We start from the raw sequence: 21,954 nt of genomic DNA, 5'->3' as shown, positions 1-21,954 counted from the left end.
ACTAACATTAGAACTGATTCAACTGATCCCATTTCAACAATATGTAAGACATTATTGTAGCTTCCTGATTAAAATAACATCAGATTTTGTATAACAGGTATTAATTGTAATTATATACTTTGCCCAGAGTCATATGGGTAGAAGAAGGCAATGATGAGGTTGATGAAGACAGCCAGGTTGAAGGAGATGGTGCCCCATAGTGTCATTCTCCGAGAGAACCAGTACAGCACTGGCATACCTAAGAGATGAGCATAGTGGTGAGCACTTATTTTCTTCAAGCCACAGAATAAACACGGTCCTAGTCTAAAAACAAATGGAGACTCTGCTTCAACAACAAAAGTTAGTGAAGGACACCTAATGCTACCTTAAAGCAAATGCCCTGGACAACAGATTCTGTTAAATGCCACTGCATGAATATGGTCATTACAGCTGTCCTCCTGATTTGTAATAGCCCTTAAACAAAATCACTTTGGTCTATTCCCTATTATATTAAAAGCATTTTATGGTATTAAATCTACAGGATTACCTTTAATATTGTAAATAAAATGAGCTGTAACTGAACAAAATAATTTAACAAAAGAGTGTTCTGTACAGATTCAAAGTTTAAAACTACTCCAGCTATGCATGTGAACTTCACTGCATAAAACAAATTTGTCATAGTGAGACCTCAGCCCAAACAACTTCAGCCTGCCTACTTCTGCATAATGCACATAACTGGGCAACCAATCAGAGCACTAACAAAAAAAAAGAGCATAATTTGACAATTGGTATTTTTTGCCAATTCCCCCTACAGCAGCGTAGTGTAATTTACCTTTACGTCACTTGTGTAAATACAACATGTGCTTTGCGATCCCCCTAATAGACACTCTATATAAACAATTGTTGACTAGCTGAGAGATACAGAATCAACATCTGAAGTGAAGGAAGTATGTGGACTGAGGCTGTTGCTGTGTGAAGTTGAAGAAGGAAGTTAAAAAATTCAGTACATACTGCGTAGCTTCTTTTGCCACTCCATCTCATTGTGCAGGAAGGAAGCCTGCTCGAAAAAGTGTGTGACCTTGCTGCCCTGCTCGTCCTGTTCTGTGGTGTTGAAGACGCGTACCTTTGACTCCTCTGTTAGGAACTCACAGATGGGGTGGACAGGGAACACGATCTGCTCCATGCTGCGGTCTTCACGAACAATCTGATAACATAATATTGAGTCCCAGGTAACCTTCACTAGATTATGCAGATAACTGTTAATGCATTGGTATGAGAACTGTGTAAATCTTATAGTACATTTTAGTGCTTTCCCTTCAACACATTCATTAGACATTTAATTAGCTGAGGTGTTTTCAGTACAGGGCACAGGGCACTCAAAGATCAGGCCCAGAAAAGTGAAAAATACTGAAAATGAATCAAAACAGTGTTAAATACCGTACCTCAATCTGAGCAGTGTGTTTGTCGTAAAAGTCCAATGGGTCTTCCTCTTGAATCTCAGCTGGAGCTGAGGATTTCAGCATCTGGGAGAATTGCTTGTTGTTCAGATTGAGCTACAGTGAAAGCAAAAGACATAAATGTCATTTAGGACAGAAGAAAGGAAAAGCTGTCACAACCATGGAAATCTGGAAATTATGTTGCCATTCCAAAACCCTTACCATAGAAGAGATGCCCTCTTCTTCCTCTTCTTTACTCCTTTTTGGCGGTTTTAGCAGATGAATAAGAATCTTATTGTGCCGTGCCAGCTACACAGAATAAGACAGGTTTAACTTCCTCTAGTAAAGTTCAGCCAAAGACCATTACATAACTTTACCCCTTTACATCCAGTGTAGCATGTTCAAAATCAATAGCTATGACACTTGATAGACTTGTTACAGAGATGATAACTTGTTACAGATAATAGTGGCAGAATGCTAACGGTGTAAACAGTAGTGGTCAGATGTTAATGATGTAAACAGTAGTGGTCAGACGTGTAGTACATGTAGTAGTAAAATCTTAATGGTGTACCTGTTGTGCAAGAATGTAAATGTTGTGGCCAACTTCTCTGGGTGACACCTCTGCCTCGTCATACTCGCTCTCCTGCAGATAAGCCTTCTTTATCACTTCCACCTAGTGGACACACAGCATGATGAGCTGTTAAATGAGTTTGATACCTCTCCCTTATAGTGCACAGTCAGGTGGTGGACTGACCAGTTCCCGAGGTCGTAGGTTAAACAGAATCCTCTCTGCATTCTCGCTGTCGTGGCGACTCTCCATCAAGGCAAGTAAGAGCTTGGAGGCATTGTCCTGCAAATAAGCACATTGTTTTTAATATGCATGTCACTGAAATGCTTTTTTGTTATGGAAATTTCAAATATCAGTATCAGTATAATTTCTGACTGTGATTTTTGCTGTCATATTTTTTGTGTAAAATCCCATAATTTTACATTCAGTTCACATTCTTGTTTTACTTGTCAACAAATGCACATGTATAACTGTTCATAAGAGTGAAGCTCAACCAGCGTGATCTGTATTTACGCCAGTGGTGTAAAAGTAAATTACACTCCCAAACTGTAGGAGGAGCCCAGTAGCACAAAAGAACTAATTTTCACATTTTTACATAGTGATGCTTTAATGCACTGTCAGTAATCAATAGAGAGAGACCAGACGTGTTTTCTTGGACTTCCAGCCATGGATGGCTGTGGTAACCAGTGATAAAAAAGTAATCTCCCCATGATAAGACCAACTGTGCCGACTACATCATTTATCAGATATCAACTGTATCATTTAAAATCAATTCTATTTATTTTCTTATGTTTCTTATTTCATATTTGTATGGAAGAGCCTGCTCCTCACCTTGAGCTGGAGCACCATCTCCATACGATAGCGACACAGGGGGCTGATGTCATTCAGAATCAGAGCAGTGATGATATCAATGCCATTGCATTCATGAGTGACAATGCATGTCTTCAAAAAGACAGAACAGAGAAGAGAAACTTCAGCAGGTTCTGGGTGTTTATATTCATTCATACAACAGAACTTTCTCAGAACACTCAGGTACTCGGTTGGTATTCTATGATCGATCATCTAACCTGGTTCTCCTGGCAGGGTCCCTGGCAGTACTCTGTGAGCGTCTCGAGTGTCTGTGTGATCAGACCCACATTGTTTTCATTGATATAGAGGCCCAGCAGACCCAGGCCTCCGGTGGTGCTCCCACACATGATGTCCAGGAACTGCAATGTCTCACATACCAGATTATAGTTTGTCTTGTTGTTCTGACAGCGAAGGAAATTCTGAAGAAAAGCAGGAATTGGGAATATTTAGATTTATGATTATGCACATATTAAAAATATTTTATTCACACATTTTTTTATTCACAGCTATAAGGTTTCATGTGCTGACTGAGTGCTGAACTTATAACAAGGATATAATATGTATGTATAACAGCTATTGCATTACTCACTTACTAGTTCTTTTGCAAGCTATCAAATGCCCTCTGTTTCATATTTTAAGAGTTTGCTCAAGAACAGACATTTAGTTTAGATCAGACAGACTAGGTATATACACTGAGTAGTAAAGCTGGGCTGACCTGCAGGTCCTGGTTGTGGTTCTCACAGAGTAGTTGGAGGAAACGCAGAATGGGTTTCATGATGACCACTGATGGGCCCATTTCGGTCTCTACCTCCTGCTGCTCCGTGTGGTGAGCTGGAGCCAGAGCTTGTGCAGGAGCAATGGAGGGGTGATGCCCATACTGAGCTACTCCACCTGGATGAAACACCAACGGCTGGGATCCTGCTAACAGGAGACAGAATTCATGTTTTTGTTTTTTTTCTGATATGCTATGTCATGTGTCATGCAGTATATCAATATAAATAATAAGTATGTGATTTTGTGAGGTGAAAACTACCCAAATGCACTTTTACAACCCTGTTATTTTGCTGAAACATGCTAATTTTCCTCTTATGGGTAAAACATGGGGAGAAAACATTTTACTGGCTGGTTTACGTAGCACAGGAGCCACATGGCATAGCACAGCATTGTTTTACCACTGTAGGAAGAACAATGAAATTAGTTTTCTAATTATCCCAGATTCTTACTGGAAAGTGTTGCTGCACTCATGTCCTCTCAGCATGGTATGCTGTTAGCTGGCTAAAGATATTGTAGCCATTTGGACCTTTTAGCTTTTAAAAACACATTGCCAAAAAATATATTTTGCCATAGTAGATTCCAAAAAATGTATTGTACTTACTGTACTGTTTATATTTGTATTATAATGAATGACTGAAAACTTTGGGATAAATCTTTGCTTCTGTTTTTTGTTTTGTTTTTTAAATTTTTTTACCTGGATCCAGATCTTTCTCGTCTTTGGCCTTGTTGCTCATTTCGCCCACATTGACTGAAATGGTGGCTTTGATATCCATCTGTGCATTTTTTATGCGATCATTTAAGACTTTGAAGAACTTCTCAGACTTGTTATCCCCCATCATTAGTTTGTAGAATGAGTTCTGAAAGAAAACAAAGAAAAGAAAATACTTTTTAATTATTTTTTGTCAATATAACATTTAATCAGCCATACTAAAAACACAGAATCATCAATGATCAGTAATTCTATCCCCAAGCTGTCTGAACCTGTATCTCGGTGTTGCCTCCTTCCAGAAGACAGATGGCCAGTTGGATACTCTCTTGGAAGATCTTATCATTTTTCGTGCTCATGATGAGGTCAGTAAACAGCTTTGTGCCGCCCTCTCTGTCTAAACGACACTGCACTGCAGCCACAGCAACCCAGTCTCTCTCTGCCTCTCCACCTACACACAAACATACACACATGTACACATGCTCACCATAAAACCCAGACTCAGACTAACAAAAACACTTTTATATATCAGATTATACTGTACACTTTTGTCACTGTAACTTCATTTCATTTGTAACACACCTGCTCCTAGTTCAGCCAGATCACTTTTGGTTGCCTTTTTGTTGAAGAGGTAATTCTGCAGCAGCACTTTCCTTAAAGAAATTCCCTTTAGAAAAGACATGAAGTCTTAGTAGTGGATCAACAAAGAAGGAACACAAAGGTACACTTGTTTATATATTATGCCCAAATGTCTGACCCTGTCATTGAAGTCCAGAGTGCGGATCAGCATTTCCTGTAGAGTTCTGAGAACCTTAATGCACAGCTTCTCCTCAGAGTTCATCAGAGCCTTGGTGTGCTGGATTAGTCTGGAAGAGAAGTACACAGGAGAAGTACAACAGTATTATAACTTGGTTAATTAACCATTTAAACAAGGTTGGGCCAAAAGTGTTATTACAAACCAAAGAATAGCCCCACAATATGTAATCCCTGTAGTTACTAAATAATACAGCTTAGGGTGTAATAATGGTTGCTGTGATAAGGGGTTTGGCCTACGGGTTTTCAGTGCACTATATTTTCAATATATGATATATATATATATCATGGAGAATATAAATAAACATGTAATAGAGTTACATGATAATAAAGTAGCAGACAAAAGGTGGGAGCATCTCGGAAACCGCCAACTTTGTGGGATGTAGTGTTGAGCCGATGTAGTGACGGTGCACTGAGAATGCCGACTCTCAGACGGTGCCCTAATTACTGAGAATAAGTGTACTTAATTTTGTGAGAAGAGTGAACATTTTTTATATTTTATATAAGTTATATATGAGTTTGGACATACAAACCGGATTCCAAAAAAGTTGGGACACTAAACAAATTGTGAATAAAAACGGAATGCAATGATGTGGAGATGGCAAATGTCAATATTTTATTCGCAATAGAACATAGATGACAGATCAAAAGTTTAATCTGAGTAAATGTAACATTTTAAAGGAGAAATATGTTGATTAAAAATTTCATGGCGTCAACAAATCCCAAAAAAGTTGGGACAAGGCCATTTTTACCACTGTGTGGCATCCCCCCTTCTTCTTACAACACTCAACAGACGTCTGGGTACAGAGGAGACCAGTTTCTCAAGTTTAGAAATAGGAATGCTCTCCCATTCATGTCTAATACAGGCCTCTAACTGTTCAATCGTCTTGGGCCTTCTTTGTCGCACCTTCCTCTTTATATGATGCGCCAAATGTTCTCTATAGGTGAAAGTTCTGGACTGCAGGCTGGCCATTTCAGTACCCGGATCCTTCTCCTACGTAGCCATGATGTTGTGATTGCTGCAGAATGTGGTCTGGCATTATCTTGTTGAAAAATGCAGGGTCTTCCCTGAAAGAGATGACGTCTAGATGGGAGCATATGTTGTTCTAGAACCTGAACATAGTTCTCTGCATTAATGGTGCCTTTCCAGACATGCAAGCTGCCCATGCCACAAGCACTCATGCAACCCCATACCATCAGTGATGCAGGCTTCTGAACGGAGCGTTAATATCCTCTCTGGTCCGAATGACATGGCGTCCCAGTGTTCCATAAAGAATCGTGAAAGAATTCGTGACTCATCTGACCACAGAACAGTCTTCCATTTTGCCACACTCCATTTTAAAAGACCCCTGGCCCAGTGCAAACGTCTGAGCTTGTGGAGCCTGCTTAGAAATGGCTTCCTCTTTGCACTGTAGAGTTTCAGCTGGAAACGGCGGATGGCACGGTGGATTGTGTTCACTGACAATGATTTCTGGAAGTGTTCCTGAGCCCATTCTGTTATTTCCTTGACAGTGGCATTCCTGTTTGACCCTTGACCCTTACGCACAGCGATTGTTCCAGATTCTCTGAATCTTTTTATGATGTTAAGCACGGTTGATGATGATAACTTAAAAGTCTTTGCTATTTTACGCTTATCTTTCTGCGCAACAATGGTGGAATTGGTGATCCTCTTACCATCTTGGCTTCAGAGAGACACTGACACTCTGAGAAGCTCTTTTTATACCCAATCATGTTGTCAATTGACCTAATTAGTGTTAATTGGTCTTCCAGCTGTTCGTTATATGCTCAATTTCCTTTTTCCAGCCACTTATTGCTACTTGTCCCAACTTTTTTGGGATTTGTTGACGCCATGAAATTTTTAATCAACACATTTCACATGTTACATTTACTCAGATTAAACTTTTGATCTGTCATCTATGTTCTATTACGAATAAAAAATTTTGACATTTGCCATCTCCACATCATTGCATTCAGTTTTTATTCACAATTTGTTTAGTGTCCCAACTTTTTTGGAATCCGGTTTGTACTAAACATTGCACATAGTTGTTCTAACCATGTTTTGTGTATCTGTATTGTACTGTACCTCATGTTTTGTAACAAAGCAACTTAAAGAGTAGCCTGACAGTTAATGCTTATAGCCCTTAAAGTAGTGTACATGCCCTCTTGTGGACAACAATTTGTAATTATAAATAAAGTGTTTTAATTGATTTATGCAACATACTTTAATAGTATAGGACATGTGTACCTTAAATTGTAGCAGTAAGTTACTACCGGCTAAGCAGTCTTTTTAAAGGCACTCAAAACTCTTATCAGAACAACTTTCCCTTTGTCACATATAATCAGTAGAACTGTGTTCAAATATGTAACTGGGGTGAAAATGAATATATCATATTAAGTACTTAGTAGTTATTTTACCCTTTATTTAAGTTTGGTTGGTTACATCATGTCTGTTAATCCTGAAAGCTTGCATGAATTCATCAAAAACATCTTTAAAAGACCCTTCATTAACTCAGGGAACTCAGTACAGGGCTTACAGCATGTGAATGTCAAAATCTGTGCCAAAAAAATGGCAGTACTCTGATGAACAGAATACTCACTTGGAGATAAAGCCTCCAGACTCACAGCGCACACGAGCATCAGTGCCTTCAAGGAACAGCAGCTCAGGCTGGTGCAGAACATCCACCAACACTGACAACTCTGCATTAACCAGCGGCTTCAACCTCTCTTCCAGAGTGTTAATGATGTCCTATTAGAACACAGTCAAAGCTTTGTTGTTTAACCCTTCTTAAACTGAAGACCTGTTATTCAGCTATTAATTTTAAGATCTATTTTTCATATGCATTTATAGAACTGGTTTCATATTAAAACTTTTACAAAGCAAATGAAAACATTCTTCAAATCCCATTTTAGGCCAAAAGCTGGTCTGTGATTTGTGGCACTTTCAGGATCTTACCTTGCCTATGGGAAAGCTGCCAACACCAGCATTTCAGAGATAATGTATACCTTTAGATTTAATGTCGGGGGATCCCTATTAATTGGTCAGCTAACAGCATTGGTATGTGAGCTCTTGTTCGGAGTAAAAAGCTGATCCTCTTATTTGAAACGACCAATGGCAGACACACTGAACTGAGAGCAACAAATAAAATATAACTTTATATATCTCAAATAATACTATATATTATTTATTACTTTTACACTGCTAATATGCACATATTACCACCACAGTAATCTCTACCTTGATAACATCTATCATGTTTGTTTTGATCTACAGTCTCATTTCTTTATGATATCTCTAGTTCTAGGAAACATAACTGGGGGACTTGAGTTCATCAGCGTGTGTGACTTTAAACCCATGTAAAGTTCAACTTACTAAACAGCACTGCATAAAAACAAAGTTAAATGATTAACCCTTATTCTGTAGATATATAATAAGATAAACAACAAAATAATGACAGTCAATACAGATACCTTTTCAGTAAAGTGTTGAACACACACACACCTGCAGTTTCTCAATGATGTTCTTATAGTCCCAGGAGCTGCTGGGGGCAGGAGGTCGGGCAGAGCGTGAAGTGTTCTTGTAATTTGGGTTGGTGCGGGACAGAGAGTTGGAATTATTGCTCAGCATTGTGTTGATGTGAGCTTCCAGCTCCAGAGGCAGAGAGATAGAACGGCTCTTGGCTGAGAAAAAAAACAAAACTCAGCATTAATGCAAAATAAACCCTTTGAACTACACGATTTTACACTATATGTCCAAATGTTTGTGGACACTCCTTCTAATAAATGCATTCCTCACTACTTTAGGTTGCACCTATTGCTGACTTGAACATGAACCCATTGGCACCATGCCTAATGCCAGGTGTGGGCTAGTGGGGAATTAAGATCCCAAGCGTTGAGCTGTGGAGCAGTGGAACTATGTTCTCTGGAATGATGGTTGATGCTCCATCCAATACTTTTGAAATGCGTTGGGGATGAGGTGGGGTTGATGATCATCCAACATCCTGACGTCACTAACACTCTATATTTCTTTGGACTAATTCAACAACTTGCAACTGCACTGTGTTCTATGATTATTACTGAACAATAATATTATGATATCATAAAAGTCACAGAATTTTAAAGACCAATAAAAGAAGTGAAGTGTTAGTAGTATTCATTATTTAATTCATTTATTGTATTCATCTGATACTGCAGTATATGCAAATTATGCATGAAGTCTTTAGAAACTCTTACACTTTTAATTTATTAAATACAAAAAAGGTCTAGCTGTGGATAAGATTTGTATGTTCCAATAAAATGACAAGGATGTCAGTCTGCTATACCAGTCATGGCTAGAGTCCGTATGCAGCTCTCGACCAGTCCTTTCTGCTGTTGCTGAATCCAGGTACAGTCCAGCAGACGCATGCTTGACTGCAGCAACTGTGTCACTATAGTGTGATGAGACTGGAAATACACAAAATAAATAAATAAACACAATTTACCTCAGTACTTCAGTATAGAGCTTTAGATCAGTTACAATGCAAAGCTGACGGTTTTGTAGACAGCTTTAGACAGTGTTTTAGACACATGTAGTTCCTCCATGCCATACTAAGTGGATAGTTTGCTGAATAAAGCTCAGGCTTGTAATTTAAGACAATAACCCTTGTTTCTGACACATAACAAAACTGAACAAATAGTGAACAAATAGGTGCCTTACTTGCAGTGAAGTGCTGTTTTCAGAGAAGGGTGAGCTGAAGAAGGCGTTTATAGTGTCTAATACCACGTTGAGGACATACTTCTCCAGCACAGGGTCTTGAACACGCTTCTCACGGTTACTGCACACCTGCAAATGAAGCGGATCCTTATTTCAGCTTAAATGTGCATTTAATTACTTTAACTCACCCAGTTACGTGTACTCAAGTAAGATTACGCTGCATTTGTACTTTCTTGTGTACTCCTAAATGATCATTCTTTTACTGAAGTATATTTGAGAGTAAATTACAATCAGTAACATAATAAACTAAAATTTCCTAGTGTGTACTAATTAATTACAAAGTAAAATGGAGGACTTTACCCTGATTAATATATAATATCATTATCATATTATCATTATCATATAATATAATGTTAGGGCTAATATCCTGGAGAAAATCATTGTGTATTCACATATGATTGATATGAGGAATGATATGGACAATATAAACAGTGACCAATTTTAGCTATTTAGAGGTTTATCTTTTGCATAAACATAAATAACTTAAATGCAAATAAACCTCACCCTGGCCATATCTACGATGAAGTTCTCGAACAGGTTCCATATGTGATTGCTGGTATAGATCTCTTTCATCTCCACCTCTGTGTCCACATAGCAGTGGTTCACAAAGTTCACGTAGGCAGTTTTCACCTGAAACACAACATCAACAGAAGTGACCAAAGCTGGCTAAGGTTACAAATGGTACAACTGCTATTAATAAAGTTCATAATGTCCTCATTGTTGTCAGTAAAGGCCCTATTTAACAACTGCAGAACACAGTGGGACACTAATAGCAGTCAATTTCCATGAAATATAGTTTGAAAGAAAATATTTACTACCCTGTAGTATGCAGTGTAGATGCAGTAAATGTGGCAAAAGCAATAATCAACATGGTTTTTCACACCAGATGAAATGTGAAATGAGATGTAAAAGCGCCACAAAAGCTTTCTGGCACACTTTCTCTGGCATCACTTTCGATATAAAAAGACTCCACAAATATAAAATGTTAGATTTTATAAGAAACAAATCATATCCAAACAACTCTACCTCTGTGATGCAGTCCCCATCTGTAACAACTCTAACCACATCCTCCAGGGGCAGCAGTGAGGTGCATTTAATCTCAGTGTAGACATTTTTGCCCTCTGCACATGCAGCCAGCAGCTCCACCAGCGAAATGTGGTAGCGGAGTGGGCTGTTCTCCTGTACTCCCTCTCTAGACTCGGCCATCAGCTCCAGCATTGTGGCGTAGGACCCTTTATCGTTGTAGAACACCACCACATCATCACCTGCATTGGTTAACTGTGATAATGAACAGAGGTAAGATGTTAGCAGAATGTCTTGCTCAATTTAAAAATATACAATTGACAATTCAGTACAAAATACTAAAGGAGAACAAAAATGAAAACAATTAGATATTTAAAATATAACAAAATTACATGGTTAGAACAATAAACACACCGTGGATATCCTGGTTCATTGGCAAGAGATTTAATGGATTTCCAACATGTAGAAGGTTTTATATTATTTATTATTCTTTTGAGAGCTCAAATCTCTCGCTAGCTTATAACTGGTATAACTGTATGTAGTAAAGCACAGCATGTAAAATACTGAGAACGCAGTAGTTTTGAAATCATTGGCAATGTGGCACTGCTGTATGATTTATCAAGCCTAAGAAACATTAAACAGGCACATTATGTACTGTGTGTTGTACATTGTTTTCACATATTGTTGTAATTGGTGATACCCCCCTCCCCAAAACCAGTAGAAGTAATTCCATACCTCAGTCATGATCATGTCCTGGCATTTCTTCACATACTTCCCCTCAGCCTTAATGATGGTATGCAGGAAGTTGAGGTACTGTACATGGCGCCCGTGTGTGGCAAGGCAGTTGATGAAGTGCTGCAGGACTGTCTCACTGATCTCCGTACAGAGCAGGTAGTTATTACTGAAGATATACTGCACTGTCTCTGCTTCCAGGACCTGTGACAAAAAATTAAAAGATGCTGAGAGTCGGCATAAAAAGGGCCGAATTACCAATTATCTAACCCGGTGGTTCTTGCTTGCAGTACTGGAGAGCACATGCTCTTTCCAGTTTTCCATGTAAACTCTACAAGAGCTGGATTTATGTATTACCTTATTACATCATTATGTATTACCTTATTACATAATTATGTAGAAAATTATGTCATAAATTCTATTCACATGTGTTTTATATTATGTAATGACAAGTAACAGTGTGCTCTCAAGTGTCAAACACATTCATCAAAGCATAATCAGATAATACAAGTCGCATTAACTAAACTGTTCTCCTTAAGTTCTTTGCTTGTTTGAAAGAGGTAGCAGCAGGTAATAATGATCCTCCCTGCAACACTATAAAACCATGTGATCATGCTTACTCCGGGGGTAAGGAAGAGGTTAAGGTGCTTATGGAGGAGAGCCTGGTTTTCTTGGTTTCCATTGCAGAACTTCTGCAGGAAAAGGTGGGTGAACTTAATAATCTCCTGCATTTTCTTGTCATTCTGTTAATAAAAAAAACAAGTTACATTGAGAAGACACCACTTAGTGTAGAACTTTACTGTATTCAACATACATAGAATGAGTAGTGCTACACATTCCAGTTCAATAACAAATAACTAGTCTTCTTCTACTTGAAGCTAGGCTTTGCACAATAAAGACATAGAAAACTTCTTTCACAGTGGCTTTACTCACCCGATCATACGAGACTTGCAGCAGGTCCAGCATGACTTTATGGGCACCCATGTTCTTCAAAAGTCTTTGCTGCTTCTTAAACACCCCAGAGCTGCACATCTTATTCAAACGCTCCAAGATCTGGAGATACATACAGGTGTTTTATTTATTGTAAATAATAATTACTTTACATATACTATACATTATCCAATTACTCCCATATCAATTCATCTATCCAACAATCCATCCATGTCTTTAGAGACCTCTGTCATTCAGCTCAGCTGAAAGAAAGACAAACCTCTTTGACTTTCTGGTAGTTTTCATTGCTCTTCTCACGCTTTTCCTTCTGGGAGACTGGAGGTTCATCTGCAGCAGCCTAGAAGGAAAAACAAACTCGTCAAACACTGTGAAAATGCATTCTGCTAAATCCATAAAACCAGTAAAGACACACTTTTAAAAACCCACCTCTCCTTTATCTTTCTTCCCCTCTCCTCCTGAACTGCTTTTCTTCTCCACCCAGAGTTCAGACTTCTCCACCATCATGCGCAGAAGATCCAGGTCACTCTTAATAAGCTTGTAGTTGTCCACATCCTGCTCAGTAATTAGGAGCTGGACCTGAAAAAAATAAATGAAAATAATTTCCACAGGGTGACCATTTGGGAGCCAGTGACATAGATTGTTGACACAGGTCCATAGCACTCTAGCACTACTTCTTATTATAGACTCCTGAAATTGTGTCATTATTTTGTAGTTGCGCCATGTTTTTATGCCCGTATTTGGCACTCCAGGTCTAAATGCAAGTTTTAATGGCAAAAACAAATGGGTTTTTTATCATGTTCTGCTGTAAATAACTCTAAATTACATGTTTTTTAAAGAATCGTAATACTAATATTGCTACATGTAAGCTAATGTTAAAGTCCATCATTTAGATGTCAGTAAGCTGCATCAAAGTAAAGGGGGCTAAAGTGGAAGGTTGTATCACCTCTTAAGTATTAATTGATGTGAGAAACACTTTTAATCTGGTCATGTTGAGCAGTGTAGCCACAGGGCAGGCCAACTTGTACAATGTAAAAAAAATATGAATGGATGGATGGATGGATAAATAGATAGATAGATACTTTATTGATCCTGAAGGAAATTTAGCAGCCAGTAGCAGTTGAAAAAAATATTTGAACCTAACCAGAGATGAAAATAAGTGCAGTAATGAAGAATAAGAATACAAAATGTGCAAGAGGAGTGGGTATCAGCAGATAAAATACAAGACTGAATAAACATGTGCATATATTGGTATTAAAGTAAACTGAGGAAGTCAGTAACTCTTAACTCTTACCAACTTCTGCTTGTAACTGATTTCAGATGTTCTAAGCTGATCCTTGGTGGTCAAGATGGTTGAAAAGCTGGTCATCCAAACATACCATATGCTGATAAGCAAGCTGATTGAGCAGTTTAGCTCTTGACCAGCAGCTGATTTCTTTTGTGTTTGACAGTTTAGCTGTCAGTGTGACCAAGGTGGTTGGCCAGTTTTGTCAAGATGGCCATATGAACTGTATAGTGTGGTAAACATTTTTTTTTTCAAATTGAAATTGCTAATACCACTCGAATACACTGGCAAGCGTGCTAGTTTGTTCGTTTGTTTAGGAAGCTAACAGTCTTATGATGTCAATTTATTGAGCAGTAGCATTCGCCTACATGTAGCAATGTTTAATGACCTTGCAATTCAGAGTATCCAATGTGTACAGGAGAAACCATATATGGATTTACCACAGAATGTAATAGAGGCAATAAAAAATACATAGGCTTTAAAATCAGTTGTTAGTGATTAAATTGCTCTTTAATTTGTTGGTCTGTTATCTAAAAATGTTCACACAATAGGTATTTTTGAAAGTCTTGAAAGAGTGGAGGGTTCTAAGATTTTCTAGTGAAAGTGATGGTTTGTTAGTAGGTCTGAAGATGCTGTAGATGTGGTTTACCCTGTTAAAGATGCAATGTGTAGAAGTGGCTTACCTGTTTGAAGGTGTGTAACACTTCTTGTCTCTGGCTGAAGTGTTTGAAGAGGAGCTGCAGCGCCCCTGAAACCAGGGGAGGGTAGTCATGCATTATGAGATGGATGAGCACACGCAGAAACATTCGCCCTCCCTCATCATCCACTTCCAAAACGCTGTTCAACTTTCTAAAGGGCCACACAAAGGTCAAATGGTCATTCCAGACAAATAATGATTAAAGCATTATAATTAACAGCTAACAGCAATCAACATGGAGGCTGTTCCCTACTTACCCCACTCCAAACATAGCCTCGGCATGTTCTCCTATTAACTGCAGGTTCATGGCTGCTGTTGCAGAAATAAATGTATTTTAAATGTAATAATGTGGAAAGAGCCTCAACTGATGCATGTTAACTTACACTAGTAACTTAATAATGACCACTCAAAAAACAACAACAAAAGAACTGTGGATGCTTCTGTATTAAACAAACAGACGACAAATGAGTCAAGTTTCCAAACCCACCACAGTACTGAGGCCGCTCTTATAAAGCGTACACCTGAATAGTGAAATTTGATTTCTGTTATTCCTAGATCTTAGTGATGCATATCATACCGCAGATCATAGAATGTTATTAGAGAGATAATGGAAGTTAGGAATCTGGTAGTATGACTTGAAAACATCAACAGAAGCATTGCAATATTATGCTATACAAAACTGTATTGATTCTCAAAATGACAGTATACTTTTTAAAATAACAGTTTACATGCAAAGATTTAAATCTGAGGGTTTTATACTCCTCCATGCTTTTATCTCCAGCAGGGTTGACTACTGTAATGATTAAGTAATAAATAATTATTATTATTTTAATTATTGCTTTTAATGCTTAAATACAAGCATTAAAAAGCTCCAGCTCATTAAACTTTTTTACCTGAGAGAACAATACTTCAGTTTACACTGGCTTCTGGTGAATTGCAGAATACATTTTAAAGAACTGCTCCATAAGTCACACAAAGTTTTAGGCCTAGAATACATCACTGATATTAAAAAATACAACCTGAGTGGGGCTTCTAGATCCATAAACAAAGGTCATCAGGAGCTAAACTCCAAAATAAACATGCTGAAGCAGCTTTTATGCTACACCTAACTGGAACCGTCTGCTAAAAGATCCCAAATTTCGCCGTTTTTGATTACAATTGATATGAGCTCTATAACTTTGACTTTCTGTTTTACCTTTAATGTCGCACTTGTAACTGTTACTTTTTCAAATGCAATTTTATTTATTTTTTTATTTTATCTAGGCCTGTTATAGTTTTTTTTATAGTTTATAGGGTTTTTTTATTTAGTTTATAGTTTTTTTTTTAGTTTTGCATCTCTAAATTTTCCTCCTAAATGTAAGGCTTGTTAAATTACTGTTCTGTTTGAAATATTCTATACAAATAAACTCGCCCTGCCTTGCCTTGTCTAGTCCAACAAAAGTGCCCTCAGGCAAGTCTTTGCATCATATGTACATAAAATGTGATGTGCATGTGATTTTACTATACATAGTGCAATGACCATGCAAAAACTTTTTTGTGTCTTTTACAGTGTAGAACAACAATAATACTCTCCACATTCAATATATCTTTTAGGCACAATGATACAAACACTACCACTGATTGTGCTATAAGGCTGTTACAAAAACAGTCAGCATTCTCCAAACAGATTTTCATACAGAAAAAAAAAATGCTACCTATTTTGTCCATATTGTGCAGTCCTACTAGAAACTGTCAGTGTGTTATTACCTGGACTATCCATTGCTGACACTGCATCTACATCTCCCATGGGATACACATCCACAAACTCCTTCTTAAAGACAGACAGCAAGAATGACAGCCGATAGTCCAGCCGCACATTCAGAATAAACTGAAAAACAACAGATTAATCAGAGAAGTTTACATACACCTACAGCACTGCTTCTACTGACTTTGCAGAAACATGGATACGGCTTCCCACCTGTAGGATTTCCAGGATCTTTAGCTTGGTGTCCATCACTGTAATATCCTGGTTATCAATGCTGTCCTTAGTACGGGTCTGCCCATCCAAGCCAATGATGGGACGACCAGGGCCAGCCATTATGGACTGCTTTCTGCTCAGCACCATAGTTGACATCATCTGGCCCACTCCATGGATGGAGCGCTTTATGTTCTTGCCTAAAAGGAAAAATGGCATTCCTCATCTTCTGCCTTTAATTTACTTATATTATAATTGTTCCGAACTTTTCCAGTTAAAACTGTTACAATATAGCACCTATTCACCTATTCAGAATTCACCGTTGAGATTCTGATCGTACTAAATAAAGCATCTGATGATCATACTGTATATTTACAGTGGATAAATATCACCTACAATCTGGATGAACAGAAGACTTCCTGTTTGATGCCTTGGAAAACTATTGTCTGTGGTAAATCTTTACATCTTACATTTACTGTCCACAACTGGCAGTCAGTAAAAGCCATTACAGATAATGGCGCATTACCCATAATCTGGTAAAATAATTTGTCTGTTGTGACAAAAGTATTAGAACTGTCCTTTCCAAGCTTTATCAATTAGTGATTCTTCAGTACTCACTGCTGCCATCGTCATGGATCATATGATGAAGCAAGGCAGGGTTTGGAATGCAGTCAACAATGCCCAAAAGAGTGCGCGTCAGTCGCAACAGCTCATAGAAGCTGTAGAAGCCAAAATAAATCAGATGCCTAGCCAGGCTCACCACCTAAGAGAAGACAGGTGCAATGTAATAACATGTAATAACATTCAATTAAATCAAATGCCTATTAGCATGACTGTGTGTAGATTAGGCATTGTGAAAATACAGTTTATAATAAATCAAAATTAAGTGTAGCCTCACTGTGAATGTACCTCATATGTCAACTTATTTTTCTCCTCATCAGCAAAGGGTAAATCATCATGAAGAACAAGATTGAGATAATCCTCCATGAAAGCCATGGTGTTGGCAAATTTGTTCTTCTTGTTGTCCCTTGAGTAGTCCATATGAGAGTCATAACTGGACAAGAAAAAACACATTTTAATTTAGAGCTGGATTAGTTTTACCATGAACTGAATGTTTACATAACAGGAATCACACTAAAATCACACTAAAATAACAACACTGTGCACATTAATGTTTATAACATTACTGAGAGGTAAATTGAAATGCCACTACTCTAGACTGCTGGAGTCCTTGGTTCAGCGAATTAATCCAGCTTGAACTGGGTTTTAGACACATTTCCATCATTATAGATAATGCAACTGCACACAGAAAGGCCACTTTTGATATATAATCTGCAAGTTCCTGCATACTAATGTTTATTAGACACTTGTACTAGAAGGTTGCTACTATAAAAAAGTGATCATACTCTTTGATAGTGATAGAGGTGGGGATCTCAGTCCAGAGCCGAGCGAACTTGACGGGTGTCACAAGTTCCTGAGGATCACGGTCCACATGGGCATGCAGCATGAGTCTACAGAAGGAGGCCCGCAGGTCATATGGAAGAACCTCATCCATCATGCACAGGGAAATCAGCTCCACATCCAGCTGCTTGGAGATTTCATCAATGGCCAGATACTGGCGGTCAAGGCACATACGTGCATATAGCTTTAGCTGGTACCTAGTGATGAAATACTTGGTTAGTTGGTAAATTGGATAAATATGGCAACTATAAAACACAATGGATTGTACAACGGAGGTTATTACTCCATAATTTACTTTGGATGACTTGGATTACTGTCATTTCACTGTATGGTTATGAGTTGTTAACTGTTTTGTTAATAGTAAAGTTAACATAATTTCTAAAGAATTCGTATATTTCGTTTACTTCTAAAAAGACACACCTGTAGTACGTTAACACATTCTCATCATGAGCATTTCCTTGTCTGGCTTCTTGGGCAAGAGCCCGAATGCTTTTATCTTGGGTTTCATTGGCTTTATCCATCCAGATCAACCAAACCTCATCCTCATCTCCATACTCCTCAGGATACTCAGTATTGTGATGGTTCTCCTTAGGGGTGCGTCGTCTGCACACATACACACATACACATTTTCATATTGACCTAATTGATAAATGACTGATGTTTCTATATTAGAAATTCACATTAAATATACCTGTTATATGAAATAAATTATAGCTACAACCCTAACTGTGAATACATAATACACTCACTCTGTTTTGATGAGGATATCCTGGTTTTTGGGGTCCAGCATACACTTACAGATCAGCTCCTGCGTCACTGGAATGGCTACATTATTCGAGACACACAGGTCTGACAAGTAGTCCAGAAACCTTAAGCAAAAAGTATTGTGGTTCAAAACATTTGCTGCACAGTGAAATTGTCAAATAATTCATAGGCAAGGCTATTTATTTAAATATAACTATTTTTTTCCTACTTAGTGAAGCTTTATTACTATTTTAACATTATCTGGAAGCTACTTGACTACTAAGATTAACATTACAATGGTACGAACCTGGGCTCCCTGTTTCTGCGCACCAGGTTGACGAACGTCTCTACTTCAGTCTTTGTGATGTGCTTCTCCAGCAGTTTGCGATTGTTGTGCAGCAGAGCTGTGATTGTGTCCTCAGCCAGAATGTCATATCCAATCTGAGACTGCATCACACCAAACTGCTTGGCTATGTACTCCTGATGAAATGGAAGAAGGCACAAAGAAGGCTTAAAATGTTTAGGAGACAGAAACAGACTTCTGGCCTTTACCCACTATACTATTCTGTAAGTTGTTTTTCACAAAGCGCTTTACAGAGATCCAGGTCCACACCACAATGGAGGTGGTAGCGACAGTGACAAGGAAAAACTTTCTCATACTAAGAGGAAGAAACCTTGGGAGAAACCAAGATTCAGTCCGAGGAACCAATCTGTCTTAGGTCGACTCGCACAACACAAACAAACAAACAAACAAATAACGATACACAAAGAACTATAATCCATAGTAACTATTATGGATTATATGGTATCAAGGAAACTATTATGTAAACTAGCAATGTACCTAAAACATAATTTCACACATGCATTAACCTAAAATGCAGTCAATATCCATCAGTCAACACTCATAGCATTGCTGTGCTTGTGTATATACCTGGTTCTTGCGGTAATCCTCCTGAGAGTGCCGGAGGATTCTATAGCATAGTCGGAACATGTACTGATATGGAATGTTCTTCTGATCAGACAGCTCCTCCAGCCTCAGCATAGGCCCATCTCCTTTATCTTTAAATGGAGTCTTAATAATTCCAAATATCTGAAAGAGTGAAATCAAAATTCCTTTAAACATCCTCATGCTTTTTTTATGCCTTTCAACGTTCTGAGGTTTCTCCACCATCCAATCGCCTCACCAGTACATACAAGTATCTTTCCTTTTCTTTCAACTTTTGTTTGTCAGATCTTTTCCTTTTTGCTGTTTCTTGGTCATTTCACTATCTTTGTTTTCCATTTGTAGAGCCAGGGTACGAACACTAGAGTTTTTTCAGTGCTCCAGTGCTCAAACAGACCGGAGACCTAGCGAACTGTGAGGAAACACTGAATTACACTGAATAACAAACTGTGTTTTGGAATCAAATTGTACACAGTGCCTTTAAAGAGATTTGATGCAAATTATATTGTCAGTTGAACCCCAGTGAGATAGTAAGTTGCTCTTTAATGTGGTATGGGTTTCTAGGGGTTTCACCTGTTTGAGAATGTTCTGCTCACGCATGAGTTTCTGTCTCTCACGGTTGGGTTTGTTATTCACCACGTCCAGCACAACCTGCCCACTGTTCACCTGATCCACCACAAAGAACACCAGGTCCTCCAACAACTTAATGGCAAACCTGCACAATGAATACAACAGGTATTTAAGAAACACAGATAAACAGCTTTATCATTTATATATATATTTATGTATCATTTATATTTATATTTTTTTCACATATTGGTTTTACCTCCTTTCATTTGGACTGATAAAACCAGTGCTAAACTTGTCCACCACGGTGCTCAACATGAGACTGGCATCATTAGCGAAGTCCAAATCTCGAATCTCCATGACAGGCACAGAGACAATAGCAAAAGCCTCTTTGTCCTCTTTAGTCGCACAAGTACCCAGCTATGAGAAGAAGAAGAAGAAAAAGAGTTTTAAATTGAGTACCTGCCAAGGTTACAGCAGAGAAGTGAAATTGTATACAAAACACAAATGTATAAAGAGTCACAAAGATTTCTTAACAGCTAAATGCTTGTATATGGGCCAACACTTCTCATTACATCACTCTCATAACTACATTACTCATATAGTAGCATCATAGTATTACATAATGTATATTACTAATGTAATTTCTAATATATAGCAGTTACGAAATAAAAAGTCTTCAAATTTAATTCTTAAGAATTTTGCAATAAGCCAAGAGGGGCCTAAGTTTAAAAAATGGCAACCCAGCATATTGCAGTGCATTGGGTTTTAGCCATTTTAAGAATAATGTATGACCACGTTGTTAGTCTTGACTTTATTCACAACCTAAAAACATGTGAATCACATTTTCAGAGTGTAACCGTTTAAATGTCTGAAGTTTGCAACGAATCTGTAGTTTGCAACATTTGAGGACGCCACCTTTCCTTCAGTCATTGGTAAGTAAATGCGAGCATACTGCACGGTGACTCTTGAATTATGGCTGCTTAAAAATAAAACTACTGCAGAATGGGGTTTTGAATGGCTCTTTTTTACCAGCAGCAGTTCTATGCCCCTTTTTCTATAGTTCAAACTGAAATGAACAGTGCATTCGAAACCAAGAGAAGAGGTCAATGCTTTACAAATATAAACAAAAAAATCATATAGAAGTCCATTTACATAAGTATTTCCAAAAAATAATCTGTTTTGTAATGTGATTGTTTGGTAGCTGAATACGTTAGGACATCATTCAAACTGTTTAAGATATTGGTCATGCCATAAAATTATGTAATGTCTACATGTTTGGAGTAAGACAATGTGAAAATTCTCACCATCAAGCGAATGGGCCTCTCTTCATCGATGTCAATTGGCACATTGGTGCTTTGAATCCATGTGTTTGTGCACAGATGACGCAACCGCACATAAGAGTTTCTGTTAGAAAGACAAGGAAAAAAAACTTTAAAAAGTATTTTTTACTGCTAACTCGGTATACCCAGTATAACTCAGCATAAACACATGCATTATATACAGTATACGTGTAAGAAAATATTGATATATCAAAGTATCCTTGTACTCTTTCAGATCCTTTCAGATCCCATTGTTATGATAAACTAAGTAAACTTTTACTCATATTTGATGTATATAATGGTGTTTTGTATACTAGGACAGTTTTCGCAATATTACAATATGTAAAATCATAACCCCTGTATCATGATACATATCGTATTGCCAGGTTCTTGCCAATATACA

At 37.9% G+C, this 21,954-nt stretch overlaps 1 protein-coding gene across 3 annotated transcripts in view; it reads right to left on the bottom strand.

The window, feature by feature from the left end:
- The window catches only part of itpr3 (inositol 1,4,5-trisphosphate receptor, type 3), a 39,026-nt gene that overhangs the window by 6,376 nt on the left and 10,696 nt on the right, over window positions 1-21,954 (bottom strand). Inside the window, exons 12-49 of one of the 3 annotated variants that reach the window (XM_072681709.1) lie at window positions 21,537-21,636; window positions 20,489-20,649; window positions 20,236-20,377; window positions 19,651-19,809; window positions 19,027-19,199; window positions 18,725-18,844; window positions 18,396-18,578; window positions 17,921-18,172; window positions 17,424-17,568; window positions 17,133-17,277; window positions 16,518-16,714; window positions 16,307-16,427; window positions 14,818-14,872; window positions 14,547-14,712; window positions 13,008-13,157; window positions 12,841-12,918; window positions 12,564-12,683; window positions 12,251-12,373; window positions 11,634-11,834; window positions 10,902-11,153; window positions 10,380-10,505; window positions 9,819-9,944; window positions 9,445-9,565; window positions 8,625-8,803; window positions 7,723-7,871; window positions 5,070-5,178; window positions 4,895-4,979; window positions 4,588-4,763; window positions 4,301-4,463; window positions 3,548-3,753; window positions 3,051-3,251; window positions 2,815-2,925; window positions 2,170-2,265; window positions 1,987-2,088; window positions 1,638-1,724; window positions 1,422-1,532; window positions 991-1,183; window positions 119-238 (exon numbers count right to left, since the gene is read on the bottom strand). In XM_072681709.1, the coding sequence (XP_072537810.1) occupies window positions 119-238; window positions 991-1,183; window positions 1,422-1,532; window positions 1,638-1,724; window positions 1,987-2,088; window positions 2,170-2,265; window positions 2,815-2,925; window positions 3,051-3,251; window positions 3,548-3,753; window positions 4,301-4,463; window positions 4,588-4,763; window positions 4,895-4,979; window positions 5,070-5,178; window positions 7,723-7,871; window positions 8,625-8,803; window positions 9,445-9,565; window positions 9,819-9,944; window positions 10,380-10,505; window positions 10,902-11,153; window positions 11,634-11,834; window positions 12,251-12,373; window positions 12,564-12,683; window positions 12,841-12,918; window positions 13,008-13,157; window positions 14,547-14,712; window positions 14,818-14,872; window positions 16,307-16,427; window positions 16,518-16,714; window positions 17,133-17,277; window positions 17,424-17,568; window positions 17,921-18,172; window positions 18,396-18,578; window positions 18,725-18,844; window positions 19,027-19,199; window positions 19,651-19,809; window positions 20,236-20,377; window positions 20,489-20,649; window positions 21,537-21,636 (5,504 nt within the window). The remainder of the gene's footprint in view (window positions 1-118; window positions 239-990; window positions 1,184-1,421; window positions 1,533-1,637; window positions 1,725-1,986; window positions 2,089-2,169; window positions 2,266-2,814; window positions 2,926-3,050; window positions 3,252-3,547; window positions 3,754-4,300; window positions 4,464-4,587; window positions 4,764-4,894; window positions 4,980-5,069; window positions 5,179-7,722; window positions 7,872-8,624; window positions 8,804-9,444; window positions 9,566-9,818; window positions 9,945-10,379; window positions 10,506-10,901; window positions 11,154-11,633; window positions 11,835-12,250; window positions 12,374-12,563; window positions 12,684-12,840; window positions 12,919-13,007; window positions 13,158-14,546; window positions 14,713-14,817; window positions 14,873-16,306; window positions 16,428-16,517; window positions 16,715-17,132; window positions 17,278-17,423; window positions 17,569-17,920; window positions 18,173-18,395; window positions 18,579-18,724; window positions 18,845-19,026; window positions 19,200-19,650; window positions 19,810-20,235; window positions 20,378-20,488; window positions 20,650-21,536; window positions 21,637-21,954) is intronic. The other 2 variants (XM_072681710.1, XM_072681711.1) reach the window with 2 other exon arrangements.

Source organism: Salminus brasiliensis, chromosome 6 (assembly GCF_030463535.1).
Source record: "Salminus brasiliensis chromosome 6, fSalBra1.hap2, whole genome shotgun sequence".
Lineage (NCBI taxonomy): Eukaryota > Metazoa > Chordata > Actinopteri > Characiformes > Bryconidae > Salminus > Salminus brasiliensis.
Note: the sequence above shows the minus strand (reverse complement) of the source record. Positions and strands in the feature narration are given on the sequence as shown.